We start from the raw sequence: 17,200 nt of genomic DNA on the forward strand, positions 1-17,200 counted from the left end.
AACAATGGAACTTTTTTTTCAGATTCTTTATTAAATTTATTAGAAATATTGTTAAAAAACAATGCCCAAGCAGTAATTACGGATGATAGCGGCTTTCAATCGAACCAACGGAACCGCCTTAATGATTACCTATGCGCGCATACGTAACATTCCAAGTCGGTCGCGGTGTATGGGCCGTGTATAGTGATCGTGTAATCTATAGGTGTCTACTGTCTAGTCTTGTATAAAAGATTTGTACTGTACATTAATACGAGAAAGGAAATGTTTCTTTTCCGTTCGAAAATTTCTCGAGTTGATTTCATATTATTGCTTACATTATCCATCTTGGTTGAGGAGTAAAGAAAATGAACAACGTCTGCTGCTGCCAAGGGAATAATAATACGTGGTATGTAGCCTCACTTTATTTCTAGCTCGTTTTTGAACTTTTTCTTGGGGGTTTTCTTATTTAATAGATTTCGGTTGACTGACAATTTTCTCTCGGTGCTGTGTGAGAGCAGACTGCGACTTCAACAGCATAGCAAATAGCACGTAATAAAATGGTTTGTCGCGATGAGAGATACAGTGTGCCAGGACTTTTCGGTACATTCCGCATTTCCGCCCGGGATATATGGACGAGGGTTCGGATGGACGAGCGATTGGTGTGGCGAGGAAACGATGCGTCATAAACAGCTTATAAAATCCTGACGTAAAAAGACGCGAGTCGGAATGAAGGGAGATGTTTCTCGGTTCACGCAGTTCCACACTCAAACTACTACGCATTTGATTTCCGTTGAAACACTTTTCACATACGCTTATTCTGCAAATCACATCAGAAATAGTCGCTTAATTCACTTACTGGTTTTATTTTCTCACATAAACCTTAAGTAAAATATTCCTCATTTCATTATTAAATGCCAATGTCGTTAATCAGCTGTAATACCTGAATGATGGCCATCAAGAATTCTAATGGTAGTAAAATTTAATTGAACTCAACTCACAATTTACAGTTTAGCATTCAAATCTTCTTTAAGTGTTTTATTGCAAACATTTGAACATTTTTACGAATATTTGAATATACTTTTATAACAAACCGGAGGACGGAACTGATGAAACCGCTAGAGCCTTGGCTTGACGCAAAGTGTAGTGTGTAGAACGTGGGCTCGTCTTTTTCTTCCTCAAATGTAGAAGCTCCGGCAGCTGGTTGCTGCAGACGTGTTGGAAGTTCCGAACAGTGCTGATCGCCGAGCTATATACATCGCCCGTCGCTTATTTTTTTTTTTTTCAAATTTCGAGCGCAAATATTTTTGTTTTCCCCCCTCAACCGAACAGAAAACAGAATTTATAGCCCGACGAGTTATTCACCTACAGGATGCCAAGATGAGGTCGCCGTCGTTCACAAGCAGCAACCTCGTCTGGTCCGCCAACTCAGTCAGGTCGACCAAAATGGTTCGAAAGTCAGCGGGAACTGCCGCCGGTGCGCGCTGGTCTTTGGCCTTGCTCACGATGGTCATCGTTCACGTTCAAGTCACTGCGGCCAGTTGGTGGTAAGTCATTTTTTTTTTTAATTAATTCATTCTAATTATTACTTCCCTGATAGGTTTAGAATTTTTTGTTAGAAATTTAAATTGGGTACCTTAGATATTCTACCCTTCAAGTGTGGATATAGGCCTACGGCCAGTTCCATGGTTGAAATCACCAGAGAGATATGGCAAGACGATATCGGCGTCGTCGATATTGCTATGTAGGCTGCTAGGAAATTCAGCGTCCAAAAAGGACAAGCAATTTGATGTTATTTCGTCCCCCCTCTATTTCTGGGCCTTTAAAGTTTTTGTGACCGTGATGGTGTGTGTGTGTGTGTGTGTGTGTATAGATAATAATATACTGTGCGTATATTTTTCCCCCCTAACCGTAAGCGTAGGAGACGGATTTTTTCTTTGAGTCTTTGACTTTGTGTGTTGCTGTTTTGTGAGAGGGTGAATAGCTGGGGGGAGAGAGAGAGAGAGAGAGGAGGGAATTTGTAGCCCTGGCTGTGACGTTTACGACGCGGCGGCCAAAAGTCCTCCTCCCATCCATTCGTCCTGGCCCAGCAGCTCCGCGCCGTTTGCTCCAGCTTTCAAGGAGAGAATACGACAAAAAGGGAAAAAAAAGGGGAGAAAATTCGTGTCAAAAGGCACAGCACCATTGGCCAGCAGCAGCACTATATATATATATATATACAGTATAGTAGTATAGTAATGGTTTCCAGATATTAAGAGCTGGGCGAGAAAGAGACGAGAGCACCAGAGAGAGAACATTAAGTGGGAAAAAGTATAAGACACCCCTTCCGCCCCTGGATGGTTGCCTGGATGGCTGTTAAACCGGCCTATATACTCTCATCTATACACCCCATATATATCCATCCCTCCACACAGCAAGTCTACACGTAAATATAAAATTAGAAATATTTAGTGTATACTACACACATCCTGGTGCTGCTGCTGTGTAGATTTGTTTGAAATTGATCATCACCTGGCCCTATATACTGCCGTTTCACACGCAACCGGGCCACACAGCACTCGTGATGTGACCCCCTAATGGCTCATTTTGGTCATTGGTGACATGTCAGGTCTATCCACTGCTGCTGCTGTTCTTCCTGGTCTATCGAAAACGGCATTATACAACACAACCAAATGGCCGGAGGTTCGAAATAAAAGAAGCCAATAACCTTAACAAATATATACATACAAGTGAGAGCCCTTTGTACTCGTTCAACCCTGGTTCACGTGAAATATCGCAGTTGACTAGGAGCCAGTTTATGTAGACGTGCGGCGGCCGTACTTGTGTTGATGTGCGCATTAATATGTTCCAGACTGACAAGAGAAAAAAGGTTGTTATATCTCAAATAAGGTTCCCTTTTACTATATAGGAGAAAAAACTATATACTATCCTCTAGCTGCTGTGGTCGTCAGACGGACTGGTTAGTTCTATAGTTTATATATCCCTCCCACTGGCTTATTCTCCAGCCCACCCCGTCCACCCACGACATCGTCAAAAGTCGTAAATCTTGAGTGGTTTACGTCGCCTAGACCATGGCGGAAATTCACCGAAGAATGCCTCAAATCCTCGGTGTAAAACGACACACAGACAACACGCACACAGCAAGTCTGTGTGTGTCTGTCACCCTTCGTCTTTTTTCCCTTCGTTTCTCTTGGATGTGCTCGTTCTTGTACCTCCTTTATTCAATTCTTTATTTCGTTTGGAATGGATAAAAAAGAGAAGTCAATGCGTGGAGGGGTAGGTAGATAGATCCATGTTCTGTCGACTTTTTAAGTAGGTTTATACTTGGAAATTGATTGCGATTGATTTCCCCCCTTTTCCTATTTGGGCGTTTGGCTGATGGAAATCTGCGAACCCAGCTGCCATCAACATTAACACGATTCAGGTGAAGGACAAAACAATTCCTTGGGGGAAAAAAAACCAAACTATTAAATAAGATGGCGAAAACAAAACCAAAAAAAAATTTCCAAAAAAAGTAGGCCTAAAGTGGTGAACCCCGGCTGTGCTACCGTTTTATTACGTGTATAATATTTGAAAGAGAGAGAGAAACAAAAAAATGTCTAAAAGCTTTGGAAATCCGATCTAAAAAGCATCCGAATGACTCGAACCGTTTAGAGTGTGGGCGAGAAAAAACAGAACACTTTCGCTCGAATAAATTATAGCATAGCAGTCTACAGTCTATTTACTCTCGATGATTCTTCGCGTGTGTGTGATGGTCTAAAAGCGCATATGATTATAGTTGGCGTCGCCTTTATATTTTTGATGTCCAGCAAGTGTAACGAATCAGTCGGTTGGGTTTATGGCACACGTTTGCAGGGTGTTTCGGCACGTCGTTTGAAACGAGTTTGATGTTCGACTTTGTGGTCGCGCCCATCATGCAGCACAACAGCCATTAGGGCCTCCGCCGCTGCTGCTGTGTGTACAGCGACTTGTTTGGTCAGTCGAACGGAACTGATGTTTGAACTGTTTTCCTTTTCGGCTTCTTTTCTTTTTCTTTTTCTTTTCACTTTCATTCCTTCTTCTTCTTCTCGTTTTTAACTGGTATGAGCCACCCACCAAGCGCCGGGGCGGGCCAGACCGCTCGCGTCTGTGCTGGGCTTTTGTCGTTTCTATAATGTAGACAATATAGTGCACGCCATCCATATACAGAGAGCTTTGGTGGGGCTGCCACTAACAAACAAATAGACCTTTTCTTACACTCAGTTTGCTATGTATATAGTACGTACTGTACGTGTAGTAGTGCGCATGGGTTGCGTGAAAACTGGGCCAGCTATGCACACTAGGCCTATTTGCTGTAGTCGGTCGCTTGTTATTTTATTGCTCTTTCGCGCCATTGACACAAGTACATATTAAGTAGTACATGAGAGAAAGAACAGAATCAGCAACAATCCGGAGACCTCCAAGCAACATCTTATACATCTAGAGCAATTGACATAGAGTTTCATTTCAAGTAATAACTTGGTGATTCAGATTTCGTTCGTTAGAGTATAAGTACTTGGACGTCAATAATAATAAGTATATATATACTGGTATTATACTAGCTACATATTTTTATGACTCGGATTCCAACTGATTCGGAGGGGACGAGAATCTATAGATCCGCTCATATTCTATGTAATAATGTAATACCAGCGAAATACTCCGGGCCGAATAATAATATCCATCATTAAAAAAGGGAAAAAGAAGGGGAAATAATCCTGGAGAATCCACCAGCAGCGGATTTTTATTATTGTGCGGATGACAGTTGATAGGCCATAACGCTGGCCTAATCATTGGCTATAATCTTTTTTCCGTTCGTATATTCCTATAGATAATATAACAACCAAAGAAGAAGACGAAGAAAATAAAATTATTCTCTCCGCTCGTAAATGAAAATAGAAAGACAGGGGGAAAACAAAACAAAAAAAAAAACAGCTGAGGATAACAATATAAGAGAAAAGGAAGGAAATGTTGACACATCAAGACGGGCGATGTCTCCATCAAGGTTGCTGGTAGAGACGGGGGCAGCCTGATGCTGGTCTATGCCATCCGTCTCTTTTTCTCTCTCACTCGGCTGTGCTGAGCTCCGGAGAAGCGCGTAGTTGACTATTTGATGAAGGGCGTTTCAACGGCTATAACTCTGCATGTTCTACGGTTTACTACGCTATATATACACCAAAAGAGAGAGAGAGAAACGACAAGGGAAACGTATATAGAGAGGGGATGAAGGCTTATATAGCTGGTGAGGGTTTGTGATGTTCCAGCAGCAGGGGCTAGCCGAGAGAGAGAGAGGGAATAACCAAGTATATAACGCCAAATCACCGGCATCGTCATAAATCTGCACAACGGGGATGAGTCAAAGCTTAACGACAGCCAAACGGCCCGTCTGTATATAGTCAGATCGAACATGTATAATGGCATCGTCCGCGCCAATCTTTTATGATCTCTGCTGATGCTCTTCCTAGCAATTTCGATGTGTTATTTTGCCCTTTTTGCCTTTTCCCAGCATGGCACACAGCAGCTCGGGTTTGTTCTGCTGCTAGCTGCTGACTATTCTCTTGTTATTTTGATGGGTGATGGTCCCCGGTTGTCGTTATGTGGCCCCGTGTTGGACAAACAGCAACACAGCACGCGGGGATCATTGAAGCCGAGAGCGACCAATAAGACGAGGGTGTCTGCCGTTGCTGGTTAACAAGGACCCGACGTATAAATGTCAACGTCGCCCACGATTTGTGGCAGCTATATACTTGCACAGATTTACTAATACTCGGCTCTCAATGGACACGTAGATTTCGGTCAATGCTACATCGAAGAGATATAATAAGGAACAAGCCAAAAGTAGATAGAGAGGCAATATGGGCACAGTTCTTTTCTCCCCCATCTGGACACAAAGAAAAAAAAGGGAAGAAGAAACACCCTGGTTTCCCATAGTCAAAATTGTGCTGCTCTGAGCGCCAGGCATTTTTGACCATTTCAATAGGCCTATAGTTCTTAATCGGTGGTTAAAATACATAAAGTGTGTCGCCTTCTATATTCCACGACAACTATCCAAGGAAATCTCAGACAATATGTGCAGCCAGCCAGTCGAATTCTTGTATAGCATTTGCTCTTGCCTATCACATCTTTTTAGGCTTAGTAAAAAAAAAGGAAGGTAAAATTTACGTCAATGCATTTCTGTGTGACAAGAACAGGCTAATAGGCCATCAACTATATATGTAGACCAACCAGCAGCCTTTATATACTTTGGGTGTATAGCCAAAGTCAATATGGGCCTATATCTTGGGGTTCGAAGTTTACTTCTTATATTTTCCTCTATCTGACAAACCCAAATCCTTCCTTAAAAAAATGTGGGTTGAAAAATTTGCCAGTTTATCTCGCTGGGAAATTCTATCTAAAATGAGTTTTTTTTTGTAAATTTGACTTTGTCGCTTATTAGTCGGTATTTCCCTACAACTATCAACCTACTAGGCGTAGGCGGATGATTGCAATCAATCACACATCGCCATCAACTCACGTGTATTCCTTCATTTTTACCGTTGGAATTGTTGGCCTACAGCTATACTGATATAGCTACAACAGCAATAAGAATAATGCCTAACCAACAACTTAAAGGTACAACTCCTAAATTGATACCTGATTATACACTCTATTATAGTGCGTTATCCATCTGCGATAACATCACTTATCAGTAGTTAAATAGAAAATGATGTTATTACACTCCAGGGACTATTTTACAGTTATAGGCCTGGTCCTGTCTATATGACGTAAGTCCGTGTAGTTGCAGTGCAATATGTACACAGGACTTGTATTTGTTTAATAATAAATATTTTTTATTGTCACAATGGTGGTGTCACGTAGCCACACTTTTGTCAATACGTTTCACGGCTTTAATGCGTCAAATAGCAGGCCTAATTTCACTTTTTTGTTCTCACTGTTTCCGTGTCGCTACTGCGCGGTTGTAATATCTTGTGTGGCGACTAATAATCATTCGGCACATCAGGCCTATAATAAAAACACTCGACACCGCACGTTTACAACGTTAATAAATATAGGCCAGCAGGCAGCTAGCAAAAGAGGAATGTCTAATCTCTGAGGATCATTTAGCGCGCCGTACATTTATGGTCACGAAAATCAGATCACGTATATATGTATGCGCCCTGGCAAGAGCGCGGCTATATAGAGACACTTCCGGAAAGGCAGCAATATTATATGGGGCAGCACTGCAGGGCGGCTCGCAGGGAGCGCCAACTTGCTTTTACACACACACACACACAGTAGTAGTACCGGTAGTAGTTTCAACGGATATTTATTTATGTAAACAAGGGACATTGTCTATATATGACGGGCGGCGCGACAAGGGAGAGTTTCTAAACAGGGAAAAGGTCGTGTGCATGGCGCTCTGATACGTTATAGTACACCGAGAAACTCCTCTGATGCTGTTGGCTGCTTGTTCAACAAGGTGGACGAGGGCGTGCTCTCCCCCCTCCGACACTAATTGGTTGTGACAGCCGCCTTATTACATGTCGAAAGCCAATGAAGGAAAGAAAGAAGAAAAAAAGAATAAGTTAGATTCCTTTATTTCTTTCTCCATTATCCTACCAGTAAGGTTTTGATGGCTATCAAAAGAGAATAGATATATCTAGACGTTGTATTTTCCATATGCATAAGATATGGGCCGTATATATGGCTATCACATGATCTCTTCTATAGACTTTCCCTCTCTCTTTCTCTTGAGAGAGAGAGAGAGTCGAGCCCCCCTTCACTCATCACAGGAACTCAAGTTTGTATTTCACATTTCGATAACTATTTAGTAGGCATTATATGAGGGACGACGATGATATGCTCTTGTTCTTATTCGCTTCCATGAACTGGGATTATTGATGTTCTTCTCGGGTGGTTGTTTTTCTTTCTTTTCCCTTATTTCTAAAGTCTCTATCTCCGTTTCACTCTCCTCGTTGTCTGTGCATGTGTGTACGTTGCTGTTAATAATCCGACCTATCCACCTATTGTTGTTTGCATAAGTAAGGCTGCACTGCTCACAAGAGAATAGGCAACAAGAAAAAGAAATAAAACGGAAAGGGGGGAAATATGAATAAAAGGGAGCAGCCCGGCGATTCGTCGGATGAGATGTGTGTGCATCGCCTTATTCACGGCGGATTCGACTCTCCAAATCGGAGCTCGCCGTGTTTCCCATAGCACTATTTGGCTGTGTGTCTATCAGCCATGGCATATTAGGACGCGCGGGCGGCGTCAAGAGTTGATGTAGAGGCGGCCACAGCGTGAGCCGCGCTCTCGTCTTATCGTGCATAATACATTATACACCCATCTAGAGTTGGAGTGTGTATTAGTATAGATGTAGACTCATTTGTTGGACGATGATGCGCACGTGTGTGGGTTATAGACGCTGAAACAAGCCCGTCATAATTCTGCCCGGTCGTGACGAACAATGCCAAGGATAATAAAGGGACGAACAATTCAAAACAGAACGAATAAATTGGGCATCTGCTAGTTAATGTTGGGAGGCAATACCAGCAGCAGCAGCAGCAAGGGGCTCATCTCATCTTGTATTAAACAGTCCGTTCAGCGGCTTATATAACATCATCGTCTGTGAGGCCTCGTTATGTGCTGTGTGTTATCCCCCCCTCCATCATGCTGTTGGCTCTAATAGGTAATTATCCTGCGGGAGATTTTTGAAAAGCTTCATCACAGCAGCAGCAAACGGAGAGAGAGAGAAACAAACGAGAATATAAGAAGACAGCGCTAGCGCAGCAAAGAAAAGCTTCTCAGTGTTAATTCCATCCCCTTCTCATCTGCATGTATGAGAAACAGGACAGGGCCTTTGGGGCATTGTTTTCCTACAATCCTTGATTGGAAAAATGAAAAAAAAAATAATAAAATAAAATAAATAGAACAAAGTAACATTTTACAAATCACGCAAGTTTCTCGGCGCCAAACCGGGGGGGATTAAGGAATTAAAAAAATATAGAGCCTTTAGCGTCATTAAAAATTTTGGGGTTTTTTCTGATGAGTTTCATTATTTTATATTCTAGACTGTTCGCAGAGGAGTTATTAAGAGAACGATTTGTTGTTTTTCTTGAAATGCTTATTTTCTACTTAACAAATGCTAAATTATACGATTCATACTTTGTGAAGACATTTACTTTAATGAATCAAATTAATTTTTATAAATGATCAAAATATGGAACATTTATTTAGCAGTTCACTGTAATGATTCGCATAGTCAATTTATTGAAAGCGGACACATTGAATTTGATCATTGATCCTTAAACTGTATCTTATACCTCTTTGCGTGTCTTTGTAAATTATCTCAGGACAAATCTGAAATCAATCGTGATATCATTTTTCTCCTATTAACTAGCTGTACAATTTTTCATTTTTTTTTTTTTCATTTTCAGGTTATTAGGAACTCCTAGCGTGTACCAAAGTACCTTGGAACTGACACCGACCAGCTACAAGGACCACTGCAAGCGACTTTATTACCTGGTTGAGAAGCAGCGCGAACTCTGTGGGCTTTCGCAGAACGTCTTATCGGTGAGCTCATTATTCAACTGCATTCGCATTCATCACGCAATTGATTCATTTGATTTTAATCCAATATTCCAAATTTACTAACCCACAGTCTATAAATAAGACGTGTTTGGTTTTTACAGCATCTATAAATGTGCAAACAAATTTATTTGACAGACAATTAGCTTAGGTGCCAAAATGGGCATCAGCGAGTGTCAGAGCCAATTCCGGTCTCAGCGCTGGAATTGTTCCACCTTTGACGAGTCCACAACCGTCTTCGGAGGCGTCTTATCAATTAGTAAGTTAACCAAATTTCCCCGTTTTCAAGTTTTTGTTTTTCAAATCCAAAGACGATATATATCATTGTGCAAAATGACACCATTCATACCAACACTGACGCGTCAACACACAGGAAGTCGAGAGAGGGCCTACGTATACGCCATCAGCTCCGCCGGAGCTGCCTATGCTGTGACGCGGGCTTGTTCGCGCGGAGAAATTACTGAATGCGGTTGCGACGGCAAGATACGCCAGAAACCCTCGAAAGGCTTCGAATGGGGCGGCTGCTCAGAGGTATAAAAACCAACTGGAAGAAAAAAACAGGTTACAGAAAGAATTACTGATGATGATAATTATCAAATTCAATCGCGACAAATAAGGACATCACGTTTGGAGAAAGGTTCAGCAAAGAATTTGTGGACGCTCGGGAAGACAACCAGCAAGCTGAAGGCCTCATGAACCTGCATAACAACGAGGCCGGAAGAAGGGTCAGTCGTAGACTTGTATATTTCCGTAGTATATGTTGAGCGATATGATAATCGTTAGATGCATTTGAAACTTTGGGGGGTTTCGGGTGTAACGCATAATATAGGGTTTGTGTTTCATGTTTACAAGTTAAGCTGCTTGAAGTTATTTGTCGCTTGGAAATAAAAAGATTGATGTAGAAAAATAGAAGCTAGATTAAATTTGGTTTTTATGCTATGTATACAGTTTCAATGTTAACATCGCAAGTTTATATATGGAAGATGTTAGAATTTTTAAAATTGAAAATATCCGATTTTTGTGTCTTACAGGCTATTCGGAGTCGAATGGAGCTGGTGTGCAAGTGTCACGGTGTCTCTGGATCTTGGTAACAAACCGCAACATTTTAAATTGAATTTCTCCCCCCTCTCTGATTTATTCCCCCCCCCCTCTCAAAAGTGGAATTTCAATTTCTTTCTTATTCATACATGCATCTGATTTTCCACGGGACTCTCATCAGCTCCATGAAAGTTTGTTGGCGCAAAATGGCGGCATTCTCGGAGGTCAGCCCTATCGATTTCCTATTTCATTTCAGAAAATATACAATTACAAATAGCAATAGCTATATAGATACATGTAGATAGCATCAACAAAGGGGGCTGGGGACACGGTGTGGGGTGGTGTAGAAAATGGTGAACACAAAAAGCTGTCAAACCGAACATTGTTTCCGTGTGACTTGTCAAAGCTACATTTCCTACACTGCCTGTGCATATAATTATAGTCCTAAGTCCTGCATGCATTGTATAATCAGCTCACGTAGATAGATACACATGCGACATGATTTGCGCAATTCCTTGTAGAATGTTATAGGGAATCCTTGGAAGGTGACGCGTGCGATTATAATACGTACTGAAAAGAAGTTGATTCTCTTGTATGTGTATACGCAGATCGGGGCTGCTTTGATGGAGCGCTTTGAAGGGGCTTTCCAGATGACTTACCGTGGTGGCGGCATGGCCACTACTAGCCAGGCCGGCATTAGCCCCAGCGTCGGCAGCGTCGGCGTCGCCAAGAAACTCAAGAAAAAATTACTCGTCGTCGACAAGAACATGAAAAAGCCGACCAAAAAGGATTTAGTCTACTTGGATGACTCGCCAGACTACTGCGAGCGCAACCAAACGTAAGTCTTTATTGGACACGGTATGTGCCCATATTTCTTTAACTTGGTTGATATGCACTTTTTAAAAAAACAAACAAACTGGACTTGTATTACAAGGAAATCGATAATTTCGGCGAATTGGCAATTTCGTCTAGGCCGTGTTCTGAAATAATTCCATCTCCGTTTGATGTAATAATAGGCCTAGGTTATTTATAACATGAATTCTATAATCCGATTGGGTATAATAAGTGGTGCATAGTTTCTTTGTGGCTTAACATCAGAGAAACATGAATAGAAATGGAAATTTTTAGATTTTTAGTGAATTCATTGGACATTTAAAAATGTAACGGACTTATATTTTATTTATAGATCTAATACTTTGTACGTTTTGCTAGTCTTTTAATATTCATATAAAGATTGGTCTTTGTAACATTTAGTTTGACTCTAAAAATTAACTTTCGAAATTTCTGTGATTTAATAACAGGTTAGGCGTGCTGGGTACTAAGAGCCGAATTTGCAACAAGACTAGCAAAGCCATCGATGGTTGTAGCCTGTAAGTACACTCAAACTTTATTATATATTTATTTATTTTGTAATTATTATCTGGAATTGAAAAAAAAAATTAATTGAAAATAAATAACTTTTGGGTAAATGATTTTTAGATTGTGCTGTGGCCGGGGTTACCAAACGCGCTGGATCGACCTTGAAGAAAAATGCAACTGTCGATTCGTTTGGTGCTGCCACGTCCAGTGTGAAATTTGCAAACAACGCAAAGAACTCCATCTCTGCAACTGATCTGAGGTGGTGAGTCTATATACAAGCGACAAGGGATGCAGGCCTAAATCAATTGGGAAATTTGCATCAAAGGTGGACAATTGCTTGCCCGCCTATCTGTACTATCTACAAAAATATTGTGACGAAAAACGACGAGCCACCTGACATTTGACACACTCTTCTGGAATGAGTATTATTACATCTATATAACACTTCTGTTTCATGCGGTCCCCGTTTTTCCATATTTCGAATTTCAAAAAACCAGTAACACATTTATGACGGTACTTGTACGGACGATTTGCTACGTACATGACAAGAGCCAAGCTCAATAGCAGACCGAAAGGTCGCAACAGGCGAAAAGGCGAATTTTTAAAAATCTTGCGGAATTGAGATAATCTTTGAACGCTGCTTATAATTATACCCATCACTCAAGTAGTCTGTATATTTAAATTTATTCGACGGCCATCACTTAAAAAAAAAAATTCTAAATTCTTCCGGCAAATCCATGAACCCGTGTGTGTGTGTGTGCGTTTTTTTTTTAATCTTATAATTAAAAACAGTGAAATCCATAAAGAGCCATACATCAAATAGTTTCATCTAATGGTTGCTTAACTCTCACGTTTGATTGTCGTGTCATCATGTGTCCTTCGTTCTGGGTCTTATAGGAACCACCTCGTTCCCATAGGAAAACCACAACGCTATATTCATTTTGAAAACATTTGTAAATAACCAGTCTTGTCCGGTTGTACCGAGAATGGGATGACGTTGTCTGATGTGTCGCATTTCTAGGCTTTGTCCAATTTGCGGAAAATAATACACACAACTCCCGATACGGAATCTTATTTGATGACTGATTTTCTAACGTTTCTTTTTTAAAATATCAACGTATTTTGTTTTCATTTGCAAATGTTTGCGTCACGAAAACCTTTCTTAAACGAAAATTTTCTGCAAAAAGAAAATTTATTTTTCCTCTTTCTATGTATACTCTATGCGACTCTATGCTATCATGTTTCGATGTCCAATCAGCAAATACTTCCGGAATCACATCCGGAATGTGTTTGGCTGTTTGCTACTGGTAGGTTGATTATTTATTATTCATTTCTGAATAACAAGTTAACAAGGATATATGTATCCTGAGCAATCGAGAAATTCTAAAACCTTCAAGACAATACAGATTTTTGATAACCAATAATTTCCCCAAATTATGCAAATCATCTGAAAATATTTTTCCATTTCTATTCGACTTCATTCCCTTTACTTTATGCAACAATAAAGAAGTGCATAACCCGCATGTGTCTGTGCAGCGGGATTTCTTTTGTCTTCTCCCATATGCATTTGAAAAATAACGATAACGATAACTAATTAAAATTAACGATAAATTAAAATAAGAACAATGTTTTAGGATTAAAATTAAAAAAAAAAATATAATAATTCTTCTACTCAAAAAATTTCCTATTTAAAAATATTTTTTAGTTGCTGGTATTGATTGGGATAGGGGAAAAAATGCAGTAAATTATCAATGTGTCATTAGTATTAGGCCAACCGCATCTACACTCTTCACTATATGAATATGAACCCGTTAATTAACAGTGGTTATGTCAAGTGGGTAGGCCTCCAGATGTATAATAGTACACAGCATTTCGTAATCGATGGTTCGTGCTCTGAAAACTCTTATCGCTTTCATACGTCAGTTGCATGTTCATGACGTCAGTCGTATACAGTGCATGCTAGTGCTTGTAGTGTGTTGTCAACTTGTTGTTATCCTAGTCCTAGCTAATACGTCGCCATTCGCCTAGTTCAAAAGGAATGAACATGGGCAAACTACATTTCTATTGGATCACTTTACCTATAATAATCTTTCATCAAGGTTATCGAGACAAGCAACAACTTTTAATTCACAAATTATAATTATGTCATTTTTGAAAAATTAGCTGTACTGGCTAATAATTGCATCCCTCGTCATTACGGCAAAAGCAGCTTCGTGTGTGTGTGCAATGCTACTTACTGTGACAGTGGTAAGTACATTTCTATTATAAAGTTTATCTACAACCAAGTTTAGATTGGGATTGTTTTTAATCAATCCAACATTTTCTCAACAACAACTGTGGTTTTGAAGTGGCCTTATTTACCAATAATGTTTTGCTACTTTTTTCCTTACCAGCACCGATTGTTGGCGATCTAGCGGCAGGTCAGGCTACTTTGATCACATCCACTCGTGCAGACGCCCGCTTTCGAGTAACTAACCTGACTTTCGCGGGGTTTTCAAATTCACTTCTTGGTATTTAGTTATTTACATTGCTTGCGTAAGTATTGCATAGTCAACGATAGTTAATGCATCTCCTCTTTACCTCACTCACTACACAGCCGACGAAATATTTATTGACGCTTCGGTTCAATACCAAAAAATTATGGGTTTCGGTGGAGCTTTTACCGACGCCAGTGGAATTAATATTGCGAAACTATCAGTTTTGGCTCAGCAAAATTTACTTAAGTAAAAAAAATATATAATTTCTAGATAATTTCTAAAATTTTCTTTTCCCGCTACCACTAGAGCAATACGTTTTTCTATTTTTCCTTCCCAAATTGAATAGGTCATATTTTAGCACTGACGGAATAGAGTACGGACTCGGCAGAGTTCCCATAGGTGGAAGTGATTTTTCTACACGGGCTTACACCTATGATGATTTTCCTGGAGATGATAGTCTGTCAAACTTTTCCCTCACCAGAGAAGATCTTTTCTTCAAGGTTAACAGTCCACCCATTTTAAATTATATTCAATTATTATTATTATTATTTCCAAATTATAAAGCTAGTTCTTATTTAATTTATTCATAGGCCTGTGAATACTAAATATTTTTATTTTCAAATTTTCCAGATTCCATATATTTCATGGGCCCAAAGCTTAAGTTCCAAACCTATTAAGCTATTTGCTAGTCCATGGAGTGCCCCGGCATGGATGAAGAGTAACGGTAAACTCTACGGAAAAGGGTATTTTTTATAAATTAATTGAACTTTAATGTTATTTTTTTCATATGTATTTATTTTTTTTTTAAATTAAGGTACCTTCTTCAAGAATACTACCAAGTTTGGGCAGATTACTTTATCAGGTCAATGCGAGACATTTTTATTCTATCCCATTATAAACTTCTTTGTCCCTAATTATTTGAAATTACTAAAGCGCTGGCAACTTCAACTGTGTTTATTATATTTGACAGATTTTTTGAAGAGTACAAAACACACAATTTGACTTTTTTCGCCGTTTCGCCTCAAAATGAACCAATGGATGGAAATATCCCAGGTTGTCTTTTAACACCTATTTTTTTTTTAAATCACATTTTAATTCGATCAGTATTTCTTTTATTCCCCGAAAGATTTTCCTTTCAACTGTATGGGCTGGACCGCAGGTAAAAATTTTCATAGCAACCTTCGGGGTCACATGGTTTTAATTGTGTCAACTCCGTTATAGAACAACAATCTAATTTTATCGGCCTTAATCTTGGACCTACGTTGGAGACAAAAGGATTTGCATCTATCAAAATCATGGTTATGGTAATAGTTTCATTTTCAGATAAAAATACTTTCTCAAACTAAATTAGGCTTAATTATTACTTAGGATGATCAACGTATATTACTTCCGAAATGGGCCGAGACCGTAAGGCAATGATTTTTTTACCATAAATAATTTGAACACATAGGAAAAAAAAATTATTCTAAAATAATAACATGTTAATAGATGCAACTGATTTCTTATTCCGATTCTAATATTTCTCTAAAAGGTTCTGGCTCATCCGGAGGCAAAGAAATATGTTGCAGGAGTGGCTGTTCATTGGTATGGTGACCTCCTGTCGCCACCAATGGCTCTTACCAGTTTCCATGAAAAGTTTCCAAATCATTTTATCCTAGCCACCGAAGCTTGTGAAGGTATGGTGGCGAAGTAGTAATTGAAAAAGGTTAGAAATGTTAACGTTGATTCATGAAACAAGGTGATAAACCGTGGCAAAAAGCTGTAAGTCTCGGATCATGGGAACGACTCGAATCCTACGCTCACAATATAATAGAGGTAGTATGCGGTACATTAATTGTAAATTATTTTTTTTTGAACGCTATGCTGAAAAGATTCCTACAAATTTGACTTGGTGAATAAAAATGGTCCCATAACGTTGATCATTACTTTTTAGGATCTTAATCACTGGGTTACTGGTTGGGTTGACTGGAATCTTGTATTGGACGAAAAAGGAGGTCCCAACTGGTCTGGAAACTTTGTCGACTCACCCATTATCATTAACAACATTCTCGACGAATTCTACAAACAACCAATGTATTATGGAATGGGGCATTTCTCCAAGTACATCCCAGAAGATTCAGTCAGGATTGGTGTGACCGTTATTGACGGATCAGATTTGTTTGGAACGGCCTTCTTACGTCCAGATGGAAAGCGCACAATAGTTATCCTCAATCGGTAAATTTGCGGTTCCAATGTATTTTTAGATTAAAATCCGGTAAATCGCACGAAACAAACATTTTTTGCTATTTTTATTTTATCACTTTAGATCAAAAGAGGATAAGCTCATTAGGTTGGTCGACCATGATCGTGGTTCTTTGGAGATCACTTGCCCAACTCGCTCTTTAAGTACGATGGTGTATGGTTAAAACTGCACATTTTCTGCGCATATTTTCTAATAATTAAAAAAATATGTATAAATGCATATAAATAAAACGTAAATAAAGTAATACAAAAGTTTTTGAACAAAAACATTTTTCTAATTTCTATTTTTTAGTTTTCCCAAAGTAGTTTTATGCTTTTTAACAAACGGAATGACAAGTGAAATGAATTCTTTTAAGCTGTGTTTATAGAATTAAGGACCAGGATGTGTACCTGTAGGAGACTAATTACCGGTACTGCAATAAGGATTAGAAGTATCGTTGTGACGCATTTTCACGTTTCTCTTCCTGGTTATTTAGTATCGATATATAGATTTATGACCAACTGACCATTGCCCATTGCCATTG

General features: G+C 39.5%; 2 protein-coding genes across 3 annotated transcripts; both read left to right on the plus strand.

Moving 5' to 3' along the window:
• The first annotated feature begins 1,176 nt into the window (after positions 1-1,176).
• On the plus strand, positions 1,177-13,032 carry LOC124204959 (protein Wnt-4-like). Of its 2 annotated transcripts, none has more exons than XM_046602217.1 (11): positions 1,177-1,523; positions 9,411-9,546; positions 9,700-9,820; positions 9,935-10,092; positions 10,179-10,286; positions 10,593-10,648; positions 10,781-10,823; positions 11,208-11,437; positions 11,901-11,969; positions 12,079-12,220; positions 12,284-13,032. In XM_046602217.1, the coding sequence occupies exons 1-10, from the start codon at positions 1,357-1,359 to the stop codon at positions 12,209-12,211; spliced, it is 1,221 nt and encodes a 406-aa protein (XP_046458173.1). In that variant the 5' UTR covers positions 1,177-1,356; the 3' UTR covers positions 12,212-12,220; positions 12,284-13,032. The 2 variants fall into 2 exon arrangements, with proteins under 2 accessions (XP_046458173.1, XP_046458174.1); XM_046602218.1 differs by having other exon boundaries at positions 12,079-12,217.
• A 777-nt stretch (positions 13,033-13,809) lies between these two features.
• LOC124204958 (lysosomal acid glucosylceramidase-like) lies at positions 13,810-16,938 on the plus strand. Its single transcript, XM_046602216.1, has 15 exons — positions 13,810-14,057; positions 14,122-14,205; positions 14,352-14,468; positions 14,555-14,681; positions 14,782-14,935; positions 15,066-15,178; positions 15,250-15,297; positions 15,406-15,488; positions 15,562-15,594; positions 15,657-15,739; positions 15,804-15,842; positions 15,967-16,111; positions 16,174-16,250; positions 16,369-16,649; positions 16,741-16,938. The coding sequence occupies exons 1-15, from the start codon at positions 13,997-13,999 to the stop codon at positions 16,838-16,840; spliced, it is 1,545 nt and encodes a 514-aa protein (XP_046458172.1). The 5' UTR covers positions 13,810-13,996; the 3' UTR covers positions 16,841-16,938.
• The last annotated feature ends 262 nt before the right edge of the window (positions 16,939-17,200 follow it).

Source organism: Daphnia pulex, chromosome 10 (assembly GCF_021134715.1).
Source record: "Daphnia pulex isolate KAP4 chromosome 10, ASM2113471v1".
NCBI classification, from domain to species: Eukaryota; Metazoa; Arthropoda; class Branchiopoda; order Diplostraca; family Daphniidae; genus Daphnia; species Daphnia pulex.

What these genes read in the sequence shown, in the direction of transcription:
- LOC124204959 (XM_046602217.1), top strand. Translation starts at nt 1,357, where the DNA reads ATGAGGTCGCCGTCGTTCACAAGCAGCAACCTCGTCTGGTCCGCCAAC. An exon ending in TTTCGCAGAACGTCTTATCG is followed by an intron (nt 9,547 to 9,699) that starts GTGAGCTCATTA and finishes TTTATTTGACAG; the next exon opens with ACAATTAGCTTAGGTGCCAA. An exon ending in CGGAGGCGTCTTATCAATTA is followed by an intron (nt 9,821 to 9,934) that starts GTAAGTTAACCA and finishes GTCAACACACAG; the next exon opens with GAAGTCGAGAGAGGGCCTAC.
- LOC124204958 (XM_046602216.1), top strand. Translation starts at nt 13,997, where the DNA reads ATGAACATGGGCAAACTACATTTCTATTGGATCACTTTACCTATAATA. An exon ending in TGCTACTTACTGTGACAGTG is followed by an intron (nt 14,206 to 14,351) that starts GTAAGTACATTT and finishes TTTCCTTACCAG; the next exon opens with CACCGATTGTTGGCGATCTA. An exon ending in CTGTATGGGCTGGACCGCAG is followed by an intron (nt 15,595 to 15,656) that starts GTAAAAATTTTC and finishes ACTCCGTTATAG; the next exon opens with AACAACAATCTAATTTTATC.